Source organism: Cetorhinus maximus, chromosome 2 (assembly GCF_964194155.1).
Source record: "Cetorhinus maximus chromosome 2, sCetMax3.hap1.1, whole genome shotgun sequence".
In the NCBI taxonomy this organism is placed as follows: Eukaryota; Metazoa; Chordata; class Chondrichthyes; order Lamniformes; family Cetorhinidae; genus Cetorhinus; species Cetorhinus maximus.
This window is the reverse complement of record NC_135880.1, coordinates 47,374,451-47,389,571: the sequence shown is the minus strand read 5'-3', so window position 1 is coordinate 47,389,571 and position 15,121 is coordinate 47,374,451. Positions and strand designations below refer to the sequence as shown.

The 15,121-nt window shown below is 44.8% G+C and overlaps 1 protein-coding gene across 1 annotated transcript in view; it reads left to right on the top strand.

Annotated features, from left to right (window-relative positions):
- The window catches only part of LOC144694130 (uncharacterized), a 220,675-nt gene that overhangs the window by 166,481 nt on the left and 39,073 nt on the right, over positions 1-15,121 (top strand). The window contains exons 24-26 of the mRNA XM_078564486.1: positions 2,384-2,521; positions 4,926-5,008; positions 11,925-12,053. Of these exons, the coding sequence (XP_078420612.1) occupies positions 2,384-2,521; positions 4,926-5,008; positions 11,925-12,053 (350 nt within the window). The remainder of the gene's footprint in view (positions 1-2,383; positions 2,522-4,925; positions 5,009-11,924; positions 12,054-15,121) is intronic.

The following is a 15,121-nucleotide window of genomic DNA, read 5'->3' as shown; positions in this document are numbered from 1 at the left end:
ATAGGGGCATAGACTATTTTCTAAATGGGGAGACAATTCAGAAATCTGGTGTGCAAAGGGACTTGGGAGTCCTAATCCAGGATTCCCTTAGGGTTAACTTGCAGGTTGAGTCGGTAGTTGGGAAGGCAAATGCAATGTTGGCATTTATTTCGAGAGGACTAGAATATAAAAGCAGGGAAGTGCTGCTGAGGCTTTATAAGGCCCTGGTCAGACCACATTTAGAATATTGTGAGCAATTTTGGACCCTGTATCTCAGGAAGGATGTTCTGGCCCTGGGGAGGGTCCAGAGGAGGTTCACAAGAGCGATCCCAGGAATGAAAGGCTCGTTTGAAATGAGGAACGTTTGAGGACTCTGGGTCTACACTCGATGGAGTTTAGAAGGATGAGGGGGGATCTGATTGAAACTTACAGAATACTGAGGGGCCTGGATAGAGTGCACGTGGGGAGGATGTTTCCATTAGTAGGAGAGACTAGGACCCGAGGGCACAGCCTCAGAGTAAAGGGAAGACCTTTTAGAACAGAGATGAGGTGAAACTTCTTTAGCCAGAGAGTGGTGAATCTATGGAATTCATTGCCACAGAAGGCTGTGGAGGCCAGGTCATTGAGTGTATTTAAGACCGAGATAGATTGGTTCTTGATTGGTAAGAGGATCAAAGGTTACGGGGAGAAGGCGGGAGAATGGGGTTGAGAAACTTATCAGCCATGATTGAATGGCAGAGCAGACTCGATGGGCCGAATGGCCTAATTTCTGCTCCTATGTCTTATGGCCTTAAAAGTAGTAGTAGCAGTAGAATTAGTACAAGTCAAGCTTTCAAATGAATAGACTGCAGCAAAAGAAAATATTTTATGTTACTGGCAGAATAGATAAGGGAGAACCAATGGATGTGGTGTATTTGGATTTTTAGAAGGCTTTTGGTAAGGTTCCACATAGGAGGTTAGTAAGCAAAATTAGAGCTTATGGGATTGGGGAAAGTATACCGGCATGGATTCTGGATTGGTTAATGGACAGAAAATGGAAAGTAGGAATAAGCAGATCATTCTCAGGTTGGCAGGCTGTGACTAGTGGGGTACTGCAAGGGCCCCAGTCATTCACAATCTACATCAATGGTTTGGACGTGGGGACCAAATGTAATATTTTCAAGTTTGCCGATGACACAAAACTTGGTGGGAATGTGACTTATATGGAGGAGGCAAAGAGGTTTCAAGGGGATTTAGAGAGGCTAAGTGAGTGGGCAAGAACATGGCAGATAGAATATAATCCGGAAAAATGTGAAGTTATCCACTTTGGTAGGACAAACAGAAATACAGAGTATTTCTTAAATGGGGAGGGATTGGGAAATGTTGATGTTCAAAGCGACCTAGGTGTTCTTAAAGCACTGAAAGCCAACATGCTGGTGCAACAAGCAATTAGGAAAGCAAATTGTATGTTCACCTTTATTGAAGGAAGATTTGAGTACAGAAGTAAGAAAATCTTGCTGCAGTTGTATCGAGCCTTGGTGAGACCACACCTGGAGCATTATGTGCAGTTTTAGTCTCCTTACCTAAGGAAGGATATACAGGCCATTGAGGGGGCGTAATCAAACTAATCCTAGAGATGGCGGAATTGTCTTGTGAAGGAAGCTTGAGGAGACTGGGCTTACATTCTCTAAGAGTTTAGAAGAATGAGGGGTGATTTCATTGAAGCATACAAAATTCTTACAGGGCTCGACAGGGTAGATGCAGGAAGGATGTTTCCCCTGGTTGGTGGGGGGAGGTCTAGAACTAGGGGACACAGTCTCGGAATAAGAAAGAGTCCATTTAGGACCGAGATGAGGAGGAATTTATTAAGTCAGAGGGTGGTGAATCTTTGGAATTCTCTACCCAGAGGGTTGTAGATGCTCAGTCATTGAATATGTTCAAAGCAGAGGTCAATAGATTTCTAGTCCCATTGGCATCAAGAAATACGGGGATAGTGTGTGAAAATGGTGTTCAGGTAGAAGATCAGCCATAATCTAGGTAAATGACGGAACAGGCTCAAGGGGCTGAATGGCCTACTCCTGCTCCTAATTCCTATGTTCCTAAACAGGGAAAATTAGTTACTGTGGAATTGATGTTATAAATTAGTGCACTAACATGGAGCTTGCACACTCGAGTGTTAATCAGAATACAGAAGTTAGCTAGCACATTCCATGGCTCTTCTGATATTTTTTGGTTTCAGTTGTACTTACTGATGAATACATAAAGCATGTGAAAAGCAATTATTTCCATTTTAAATTGACCATTGTGCATCTGTGTCTTTGTAATGTAAAAACACTTAGACAATGTGAGAACAGTACTGTGCTTTTTCTGTTGCACTCTTTTAACACATTGGAGCATTAACTATTTTTGTTGTCAACCTGGACAGCTCAGTTAACAAAAGTGGATGTGGCTGGACGACTGCAAGCAATTAAAAAATTCAATGCAGACAATAGTTGGAAGAAGAAAGGACTGGCAGTGGTTCCTCTCAAGTACTGCTTGTACTGGACCGAAGGACGTTTCCTGTGTGAGTGCTGCGTATAAACACTGGTAGTATAGCTGGTTGAGAGCGTGTAATTGAAATCCTAAGGGGGTTGCATACACATTCTGAAGGAAGAATAGCTCTGCTGTTCTCTAGGAGTATTATTTAACTTCGATGCATCTAATTATGTTAAGACCATTGTTTTAACTTATCCTATAGGACAGTGTGTTTAGTGAGGACGCTGCAACGAATGCATTTGATTAGCACGTCTTGTGTGACAAAAAAGACACATTTGTATCTATTTGGCTTGACCTCAACTCCTTTAATTGTCAGGGTACATAAGGGATTGAAAAGTAGCTTCACCCACAAGAATCACATCCCAGTTCAATGGCATTGGAACAATTAGCGGAATTCAGCCTAGAGTCCTGCGACGAAAGACTCCCTTGGGCTGTACCCTACAAGCAATTTGGTCCAATTCAGAATGGGTAGAACAATACAAAACTATCCATGGTTCAGGGTAAATTAGCTAAATTGACAGTCTGAGGATATTTGAAAAGAATGGAATGTAACAGTAAGTGGAGTGCACACTGTTAGTGCACTAAATGTGCCTTGCATTTAGTCAGATAATTATTCAAGTCCAGACTGTTCCAGTTAGGCTCAGGAGATCCATCTGCTGTAGGCATATATACAATATCACTTGAGCTTGAGATATTCCAAATACAATAGTGGATGCTTTCAGGCATGCCTTCGGAATCGTGAAATCTTGGTGATCCAATTTTATATTTATTAGTTTAGTATTTAATTTAATGTTTAGTTTATTTGTCACTTAGCTGTAATGTTATTTTATGACATTGTTTATTTAACTTATAAATAATCGTTTGAGTTACAGCATTATTTATAAAACTTCATGAATACTACTACATACTTAAGCTCAAAGAGAGGGTTCCAACATACAAATAACTTTCCTCTAGGCTGGGTCTGTGAACAGAACGGAGGTCCATTTTATTTTTCAGTGAAGCTAGGGTATCAGTTTCTCTGCAGGTCAGGTTAAAATTAAACACTCAGTGTTCAAGATAGGCAACTGAAGGTTGACTACCTGAATTTGACTAGCAAAGGAAAGGGTTTTCCATTTCCTCATTGCGCTGGAACCTATTAACCTGTTTGCACTGCACTTTGGACAGGTTATGATATTGACTGCAACAATCTTGTTGAAGCTTAGCCTTAGAGGAGTTCATCTCCTACTATACGCAGAATAGTAAAAGTCTATGGAAGATATTGATCAGATCTTCCGCTATCAGCAGTAACGATGCACTGAATTTAAGTTGCTGTTGTGCGTCAGGACCTACTGGAAGTCCTGACTCATGCACAGGCGCTGTAATTGCCCTGGAAGTTTAAATTTTCAGTGGGCTGATTTGTGCTGCCTGGGACACTACACCAGTGTTTTTTATGCTGATCTCAGTGCTGGAAACTTGGGCTAGAAATGTGTCACTTACCTGAATACTTACCCTAGAATTGTTACATAGTTTAATGTCTGGGTGTAACTCAGTGATTAACGATGTAACTCAACCCACCACGGCCACCAGTCCCTGACCCAACCCACTGACCCAACCTGACTACCCACACCCCCCACCAGCTGACAACACAACTCCACTACATTCTGCGCTCCCAATCCAATACACCGCCAACCCAATCTAGCTTCCTATCCCCTCCCCCCAACTCCGCACCAACCTGACTTGATTATCCTCTGACCTGACTACCCTCTTGATTACTTGTTCCCGTCCCACTCACCCTCCCACTCACTCACTAACCCACTGAAAAACTTGAGACCTTTAAAATCTTATCAGTTAATATCTTAAAAAAGGATCATGTTCTTTTCCATGCTCCTTTTTGCCCATCCTCTTCTGCGTTGCTCCTCTTTGCCAGTTTTCCACGTGGATTGCTGCACTGAAATGTCACTGCTGCAGCCTTGATCAGATGTTCTGGCTAAAAACGCGCAAGAAAGTAAGCACACACAGATCTTCACAGGCAGCAGCTATGCATGCAGCTTCACCGCTGGTTGGAAGATCTTCCATTATCTTATGTAGTTATTTCTATCTTCCAAATATTCTCGTTACAGGTGGTGTCACATTGGGTGAAGCTGTCCTACCTATATCCAGTAACCATTGGGCACATATATGGTGACATTTAGTAGTACTTTGAACATTTGTTTAGAATATATCGTCGTTTTTACCAATACTAGGAACATTCCACTAACAATATGGTTGTCTCTACCTTCCCTTAGGAGATTGTGTTAACTGAATATTCTGTCGGGTTGTTTCTTGCTACGCTTTCAGATTCCATTTTATGTTAATCCTTTTGCTATATATCAGATTAAGTGTTAGTTATTTGTGTAATATTTACTGTTCTGCAGCACTTAATGTATTTTCTAACAGTAATTTATCTATTTTAGGCACTGTTTCAATATTTGCCAGTGATGGCTCAGTTATAGTATCACAAGGCGGAATTGAATCTGGTCAAGGCCTTGACACCAAGGTAGGCTCCACAATTTATGGAGTGATTCCTCATTGCATAGAGTTTGATTTTGTTTATTTTTTTGCTTCCTTCATTTTAATTTCTTGATCCTGCCAACTTCCTACTGTTCCCTCCTTTTAATTTAATCCACCCGCCCCCCATGTAGTGTTCACTTGGTCAGTTGTTCTGTATTTGATTATGAATAGTCTGGTAATTGATCTGTGCTCACTGTTCTTATTTGGTTAAGCCTGGATGTGGACTCTGGGGAAAAGCAAACAAACTGCAGTAAGAGCTGGAAGCCAGACCTGAAGCACAGTAGACTGTTTCAAAAACGCTTTAAATAAAACCTGTTTTACACATAGGAACAAGCGTCATCTCTGCATTGATTCAAGATATAAAATATACAACACGCTCCAGTCTCCCTGGTTTGACATTTTACTCCCTACAGGCAAATTATAGGAGCAGTCAAATTCAGTACAGAAATAGTTTGTTGTGTGACCATTTTGGATTAGAAACTTAAAATAGAGTGTGGAATATAAGAAATGTTCGAGATGCAAAAACCCAATATGAAGGATGGGGCTGGTTCATTTCCAGCGATTAGAGTGTGGTGTTAACACTACGGTTATGTGTGAAATCCCTGTACAGAATGTTAAGGCTTAGAGAAAGAGAGCGTTTGTCCTAGTGGCGTAATATTCCCAAAGCCGAGTCCAAAGATCAAAGGTTTGAGACCTAATCTGGACAGCTAATGTAAGTAGCTACCAGAATATGGTCTCAATACTGAGTTACCATCCAGCAGATACTTGCCTGAGGTCAGAGTGGCCCCTGGCTCAGTGGTAGTATTCCTACCTCAGAGTCAGAATGGTTGGGCTCGGGTCCAACTCCACACAGTGCTAGCGACAAGAGCCTTGGCTCTGAATAATGAATTGACATCAGTTTGGGGGTGTGGGGTACTTGAATCCATTGGTAACTAAAGGGAAGATGCTGTTCTTTCAGCTTGATTGCAGCCTGGCTATGAGCAGAAACTCCAAGGATGATAACTGTGAGGAAGGCCAGGGGAAGCCACCTCAATTTGAGACTTGAATTAGGACATACCCCAGGGTGCACAGTGGAAAGATGAACAGCAATACTGGTTGTACCCACAGTGGCCTGAGTATCTTAAAAATAAACTCAACACGACTTGGACTTTTTTTTAAAAAAAGGACACTGAATTGAAAATGATATTGGATAGAGTGACCAAAAGCTTGGTCAAAGAAATTGATGTTAAGGAGGGACTCGAAGAAAAGAGGGAGAGGGAGAAAATTCTAGAAAACAGGACCTAAGCAGCTGAAGACATGGCCGCCGATAGTGTGGGAAAGGTTTGGGGTGGGGGGGTGCGCACAAGAGTTCAGTTCGATGAACGGAAAGATTTTAACGCTAGAGGATGTAATAAAGATAGACTTGGATTAAAATAAACAATTAACATTTTAAATTTGAGGTGCTGGGGGTCCAAGATATAAATCATAGGTTGAGACTTAGGGCAGAATTTGATTTGGGCAACAGGGGTCTCGCCTGCCAGCTGGTGAGCCTGCGAGGACCCCAATGGTGCATCAGGCACTTGACTGGCCAGTGGCAGGCCTTCCCAGGGATTTGGGGCCCAGGAATTTAGGATGCTGGGGTGGAAATCCTGCATCCCACTGCCCCCATCCCCTGCCCAAGAACAGCTGGTCAGTCAGAGGCCGGCAGCTCTCCATTACAGGCAGCACCACCAGGAGCGGTGGCAGCTGTCAGTAATGCACCCACCAGTGGCCTAGAATTTATTATTAAGAATCTCGACTTATCAGATTTCTGAGTGGAGGTCTGGGACTACGGGTCTCAACGTGCACCGGGAGTTTCCGCACATGAGCAGATTGGGAGCAGGCTATGCATGCAGAGTTCAGCGTTGTGAGATCTTCGGGCTGAGGATGGATGCCCCGTTCACCTGCATGGGAAAAAATGGCACAAAAACCTTATCATGAGACCCAGGAGTGGGCACCATAACGAGAGGTGACAAAGTGAGGTCCCAGATGGAGAAGGAATGCAGGGAGAGGTCCTGGAGAGATTTAGAGAGGGAGGACCGGGGTAGGAACAACCAGGAGGAGACCGCTGCTGGTAGGAACCACCAGGGAGGGAAACCATGAGGAGAGGAACAAAGAAAGAGGTTCCAAGCAGTAAGAGTGCTGCGATTGCCAGGTTTCAAGTAGTGAGGGCTCGGGAAAAGTCCCGGAGAGCTGAAAAGCCAGCGGAAAGTTGGTTACTCTGTGCCATGAGCTGTTGGGGCAAAGGTAACCCTTTGGAGCAGTGGCGTTCTGCTCTGCATGGCTGAAGAACTGAAGTGGTGTCTGAGAGTTGGTGCTGGAGTGCAGACTCGGGAATCCAGGTGAACGGAGTCCCAGGAGACGAGATTGAAACCCTGGGAGGTGTGCAGTCGTTGAGGCAGTCCGAGTCGGAGAAGCTGTTGGAGGGAATTCAGAGGCAAAATCTTCGAAGGTGAAGACTGGAAGTCCTTCATAAGGGAGACAGAGTTTTAACAATATTGTGTAACTTGCAGTGGATACTGATGCCTGGTGGGTTGCTGAGAAATCCATGGGACCTGTCTTGGTCACATCTTACATTTATTGTGCAGCGTGGTGTGTTCGACCACAGTTTTCCTGTTAATTTACATGTACCTCATGTTCTTTCTGAATGTTAAAATATAAGGTAGATGTTGTAAATTGTTTTACTTTTCTGACTGTGCAGAGTAAAGGTTATTTTGTTTATTCCAAAACTCTGGAATCTTATGGCTTTATTCCCTTTGTAAGTACACTGGATTTCAAATTTTGTCTACTATAAAGAAAAAGTTACTGGTCCCTAATCAGATCATACCAAAAGCCTGGGGGGTCTGGTCTGGGTTCGTAACAAATTGCAGAGGACCCACGCCACAGGTAAGTGAGATTGGGCTGGGGGTTGTGGGGAGAAAGTGTCATGGGGTGGTTCTCAGGCCCCATCCTTCCTGTTGCCTGATCCCTTGATCAGGTACTGAGTGCCTTTGAGGGGCCTGCAAGGAAACCCAAAGGTTTGCTTTTTGGGCTTCTCGTGTGCAACTTTCTTGCCTACCACTGATTGAATACCAGCAGTGGTTCGATCAGGCCCTTAAGTCCACCAGCCTTCCCAGCCTGGACTTAATTGGATGGCAGCACCCCGTACCCGCCCACCTGATTAAATTCCCCCCACCTTCAAACCTGCTGCTAGGAGTAAGGGGGCATTAAATTCCACCCTTGGTGTGGGTAAAGACCATGAGCAATGGAGTTTTGCATGATCTGAGGTTTTCAGAAGGTGGAGGATGAGAGCCAAACAGGGAATAACTGCAGGTGCTGAAGACATGGAATGGGATTCAGCATCAGATGTCCTTAGTCACTGTTAAAGCAGAAGCAGAATCTTTATGATTGGAAGGATATGAGTTCAGAAACTTAGCTTAAGATAAAATAGAATATCAAGGGATGGAATTTAATGCCCTCCCTCCAAGGCGAATTTGATGGCGGGGGAATTTAATTGAGTAGGGGTGGGGGTGGCCTCTGCCTCAATTACATCCTGCCCCTATTGTCAGTTGAGGCCCTTAAGTGGGCAATTAATGACCACTTAAAAGCCTCATCCTGCTGCTGCTGGTATTCAACCAGCAACGAGTGGAGGATTTGCTCCACGGGAAACTCGAAAAGCAAACCCTGGCATGTTTGTTTGCAGGCTCCCAGGATTGTGGTGTGTTGAGGGGGTCCTCAGTCAAAGGTACTCGGCGCCTGATGGAGGAATTCGAAAACGAAAGGTGGGGGGTGGTGTGCTGAGAGCCACTCCCCTACTCCTCAACCCCATCCCGCCCTCACTCATCTTTGGCCTGGGGTTGCTTGGCGTTCCTGGGCCTCTGGTGGGTGCTTTGCCAGCAATAACCGCCACTCCAACTGGCATTACCTTCGATGCGCAGCTGGCAGCCTCTAATTGGCCAGCCATTCTCGGCAGGATTTCCGCCCCTCTGGTCCTCGATCCTGGCTAAGGCTCGCCTCTGTCCACCCAAGTGCCAGATGAGCACTTAGTTCGGTGAGCTTTCCCAAAGGATGCAACATGGGGCTTTCACCGGCTCTTCAACCGGTGGGCAAGAGCCCCATTGCCTGCGTTAAATGCTGCCTAAGGTTTCTGATGGTTTGGTTGAGCTTGAGAGAGTGGAAGGCGTATGGACTCTGCAGCAAGGACTTTAGATGATGTTTTTGATCTTGCGTATATTTAGTCCGTGGAAATTACACTATATACAGGATTGAATATCAGACAAACCATCTGACAGCACAGAGGCAGTGGAGGGGTCAAATAATGGAGGGATGGAGCCAAGTGTCATCAGCCAACATGTGGAAGTTTATGATGTTGCTGAAGACACCGGGCAGATGAGGAAGAGGAGGGACGAGATTGGATTCCTGGGGCTTTCCAGATGTAATGCTGCAGAAATGGAGGGAGAAGTCATTGCATTATTGCTCTGCCAATGACCTTAGAATGGAACTAAGCAAGAGCTTAACTGGAAACCATTGGAGGATATTGTAGCCACCTGTGTCTAAGGATGGAGGAAGGATGAGGAAGAACGATACATCATGGATACAGTTGCGCTTGGAAAGATTCAAACATTCAGTTGTAGCAAAGGTAGATACGGAATTGTAAAGCAACGATCTGTTCAACGACTTTGGAGAGAAAAAGGAGGTCTGGAGATGGTAGGTTGCAAGGATACAGGGGCAGTGATGGGTTTTTTGAGGAGGGAGGTGATGGCAGTGGTTTTGAACAAGAGGTGGCCACTATTTGAGGAGAGGGAACAATTTGCAATGTCAGCTGGCATGGTGATCAGGAAAGGAAATTAGGTGGTCAGCCACTTGGTACTTGAGCTAATTTTTAGCAATTTACTCTGAAACTTCCTGCGGAGCTCCTTTGTGTATGACAAAATGTTAAAAAATAGCATAAAACAAGGGCTAATTCAGTGCCATCAGTGAGGTAACCTTGAGTGGACTGCTGCCTTCTGCCATGTTACCTGACTCCTAGAGCCTCTGCTGCTGCTCTTCATGTTCCATCACTATTCAGAATAGATGAAAAGCCATTTCAGCTACTTAAGTTTGAAAATATTAAAAGAAAATGAAAGAAAGACTTGCCTTTAAATAGTGCTTTTACTGACCACAAGATGCCCCATATTGCTTTCAACCAATGGTGTACTTTTGAAGTGTTGTCACTGTTATAATGTAGGATACACGGCAGTGAATTTGCACACAGCAACTTCCACAAACAGCAATGTTATAATGACCAGATAATCTTTTTTTTGAGAAATTGATTGAGGGATAAATTTGGGTGTATTGAGACTGACAACATTTAAGTATATTGCACATCTCGGTAACTTTGTTAATCACTCTCAAAATTCTGAAATCTCAGTTACACCGCTGTAAGGAACATCTTTTCATTTCTGTTGGACTGTGGATTAAAATTACAATGGCTGCAGTTTGAAAGACATGTCTACTGGAACAGTGTGAGGTGTATATACAATTTGCTGTCCTGGAACAGACTGTGCCATTAAAGACAGGATGGTGCCGCAGAGGAGTCCAGTCTAATGGGGAACTTCCTGCCAACAACATTTTTAATTGGCTCCTGACCAGCTGACCAGTGTTTGTGTGAGAGCAGTGCAGCAGAATAGCTCCTAGTCTAAAGGGAAGCAACCTTAAACTTCTCTCTCCTGTGTGTGTAGGATTCCAGTAATTCGACAATAATAGCTAGCTGGCTTTTTCTCCGCATATATCTCTAACCTGCTCTCTCTCTGAAAACCCCTGTCAAAAGGCAAAGGGGAAAATCACTGTTAGAGACATTGAAAGGCAGATGCTCAGCCAGTGAACTAAAGACTGAAAGTGCTGGAAGACCCACCTTGTGTCATCAACAAAGAACTGAAAGGAATTTGGAAGACATCGATCAAAATCAACCCATCGGATCCTGTACTCCGGAACTGGTGCTATTGAACAGTTTCATCCCACCCTTAAAATCCAGGTTTTTGTGTGTCTTATGTGTCTTGTATGTGGGTGTATAGGGATATAAGAAGGGGTAGAGTTAAGGTTATAGAGTTAGAAATTAGCAGTTCATATTTCTTCCTTTTGCCACTGGTTAAAGTCAATTTGTTCAATAAACAGTTATTTACTTATTAAGTTTACAAACCTGGTGCTCGTATTTTGTTAACTTAAATTAAACAATTAGATGGTTTGATTAAACTTTTTCATGTTTGTCGCAGCTCGGGGACCAGTGGGGCTTGATATTGCAGCGCACTATACCCAGTGAGTTGTGATACCGCTATCAGTTGACTTCAGGCTGCACTGCAGCTAAATTTCTGATTGTAAATCTACACCAGCGCATGGCTTAATGCAGGAAATTCACATGAGCTGGCTTTTGACATGTAGGGTAGAACCATGCAAATGATTGGCAGAGGGCTTTGGTAGACCTATCTCTGAAGCAACGCGTAAATCAAGGAAATTCACAGTTTCCAATGTTTCGGTGTAAAACCAGCATAGCCCAGTTATGTGCAAATTTCCTCGAAAGAAAATAGTGCAACACTGTTCTTGCAATGCAATCATGCCAAAATGTTCCAAAAAATTTCAGGCCCACATTGCTATCCTGTTTTAAGGTTTACCATACACAACTTTTCTTCCTCCAATTCCAAGGTGTAATCCCATGTGCTACTTGTCCAGCAAATAAATAAGTATTGGTAGAAAATGGACCAGTTTCAGCTAGTGTCAAGTCCATGCAAAATGAACATTGTCCAATTTCCTCTAGGGCGAGGAGGTAGAAAAATTTGTTCGATATTTTCACTGTTTCTGTTTCTACAATGTACTTTGGTTAGTTTGATGTTGAAATGAATGCTTGATTTCTACCTACTTTTGTAAATCAGGTTGCTCAAGTATGTGCCTATGAATTAGGAATTCCAGTTGACTTCATCTCCATAAAACCAACAACAACAATTAACAGTCCAAACTCTGGTGCAACCGGTGGCAGCATCACCAGTGAGCTTAACTGTTTGGTAAGACATTGTGTTATTCGGAACAGACATCCTCTAATTAATGTTGAATGTGCTATCAAAGATTATATTTAAATCATTTTATCATGAGCTTTCATCATTTCCTGCCAGCAGTAATAAGGAGAGGTGTTCCTGTTGTGTTATAGTAATGCTTGGTTGAGTGGAAATGCTGAAAGTGGAATCCCACCAGATGTTGGCTTCACTTGTCATCTTCCACCCCACCAGCATCCACATTCAACTGATCATCCTCTGTATTTCCACCACCTCCAGCATGATGCCACCACCAAACACATCTACCCCTCCCATCCCCTTGCAACATTCCAAAGGAACTCTTCCCTTTAAAACACCCTCATCCACTTCTCAATCACCCCAACAACCCCTCTCCTTCCAATGCCAATCACCCCAACAACCCCCCTTTTTCCAATGCAAGTGCAGGAGTTGCAACACCTGCCTTTTTACCACCTCCCTTCCCAATGTCCAAGGCCTCAAACACACTTTCCAGGTGGATCAGTGATTTATTTGTACTTTCAATTTAGTATACTGTATTCGCTGCTCACGATGTAATTGCCTCCCCATGCAATGGGGAGACCAAACACAGATTGAGTGACTGCTTTGGGGAACTCCTCTGTTCAGTCCACAGAGTGACCCTAAGCTTCCAGTTGCCTGTTGTTTTAATGCTCAATCCTACTACCACTCTTGACTTATTTTTTTATATTTTCATCAGAAGTGGGCATCGCTGGCAAGGCCAATATTTGTTGCCCATCCCTAACTGCCCTTGAGAAAGTGGTGGTGCTCTTCAGCCTGCTGCATTGTTTCAATGAAGCTCAACGTAAGCTCAAGAAAGAACATCTCATCCTTTCGTGAGGCACTTCACAAACTTCCAGACTCTGATTGGGTTCAACAATTTTAGATTGAAACCTCTGCTCTCATTTTTCCAGATGGCAGCTGTTGATGAGGATTCTGCTTTTCTCACTTCCTCGGGACATTGGGCAGAGTCATCCCAGATTTGCACTAAGTGCGGTAGTGGGCGGGTAAAACGTCGCTTTATCTGCTGGCTGCGATGGCGGTTTTTCACGCCGTATCATCCTAAACCTGCCATGTTAATTATGCGTTCCCGGGAAACACACTGGCCTGAATTTTTTGCTCATTGGACGCGCGCGATCGGCGGGCCCGGGAGCAGACAGGCCAATTAACGGCCAGCCAGTGTAAAACGCGCCCTGAGAGAGGCTCAGCACTGCTAGTGGGGGCAGGAAGAGGGCGGGCACCGACATCACCATAGGTGCTGGTGAGCACTTCCAGTGAGCCCCCTGGAGGCAGACAGCTCTCTCAAGGAGCTGCAGACCTCCACAAAATAAACAAAACAACTGAAATGCTGCAAAATATGTCCATATGCACAATCAAGCACCTGAAAGCATACCTCATTAAAAAAAAACCACTCCCCAGAGATCTCTTTTTATTTTATTTCCCCACAGAGGTTTCATCCTGCCCTGGATCGAGGTTTGAGCAAAAATGTAAAGGCCGATTGGCCCGTCCGCCAACTGTAAAAGTGGACGAGCCACAAAAAATCGCTTTCAATTGCCTCCTTAATGGGCTTAGTTGCCTGCTTAATTGTCAGTGGGCATGCTTCCGACAGCCACATGTGCCCACCGAGCGAGATACCACGCGAGTGCACGATGACGTCGGGACGTTTGCCTGACATCATCTTGCGCTATTTCACGGCCGGATGGGTCAGGAATGCGCCCACTTTCGGGACCTAAAATCCTGGCCACAGTTTCCATGGCGGGCAGGCTCTCATTCGCCCGCCGTGCCATCATCTAGCTGCTTCAGCACGCCAGGCGCCATATTTAAAGTCCAGCCACATGCACACCTCTCAGTGCTTCCAGCCCACGACTGCTGCAAAGAAGACACAGCCCTGAAAGGAAAAAAAAACTGCAGTCCCCAGGTTTATTGATGCGTCCCTTGAGCACCTTTTGGTCGCAGTGGAGGCCAGTTGTGAAGTCCTCTACTCCCGCTCTGGCTACAGAATGGGTAGCAGCATCACTAATACAGCTTGAGAGGCGGTGGCAATGCCAACATCCTTCAAAAGAGGACACCCAGTGCTGCAAGAGGATGAATGATGATCTCCATTCCACCAGGGTAAGTCCCTCTTCTCATCACTCTCAACTCACACACTCTCAAACCCATCACACATCCACATGGTCGGTTCAAGGGACATCACCATTCAGTCTCTCACAGACACGTTCATTGGCCTCATCCCATTCATGGAACTGCTCACCACCCTCACATGCAAGACATACTTATCATCTGGCCTGTCAGGCATCCTGCATACACTTTCACCATCTCTATTCATGCAGGACAAGCTGGCACAGAACAAGAGGGAGAGGTCACAGACCGGTGGGGAAATGCCTGAAATCAAGGCCCTCACGGACTTTGAAAACAGAGTCATCCAGCTGGCCGGCGAGGATCTGGACCGCTCCTGTGCTGACGGTGAGGCCGGCGGTGCTCTACCAAGTGAGGATCCAACAGTGCAACATCTATCAGACCATACTGTGACTGATGTGTCCTGTTTCACAGACCACTGCCATGCACTAATTATCTCCCCTTGCTTCCACAGGCACATCTGGGAAACAGCCGTCAGAGTCCATGACCCACAGCCTCCAATCAAGCCCCAAAGAAACCTCTGAAGAGGAATCTGAAGGCACCCTCCCTGAAGTCCCGTCACAGCGCTCACCCACACCCTCCACCAGTGCAGAAACACACACCTCAGTGGAACCTAGCTTTACAGTAGCCTCGGAATTTCAGGAGGTAAAACAGCGCGAGGTTTGGAGATAAAGCAGTGCAAGTGTTGCTTTAAAAGCATGAGGCAGCACAATATGGCCATTCAGCCTATCATGCCTGTGCTGGACACCATGTATTGCCTGTTTCTAACTGGCTAGTGAAATAAATGACCATAAAGGGTGTCGCACATCATGAAGATTGGCACTAAGTTAAAATGCTCAGCGAGCCAGTGCAGACACGATGGGCCGAATGGCCTCCTTCCACACTGTAACGACTGTGGAAAGACAGGCAGG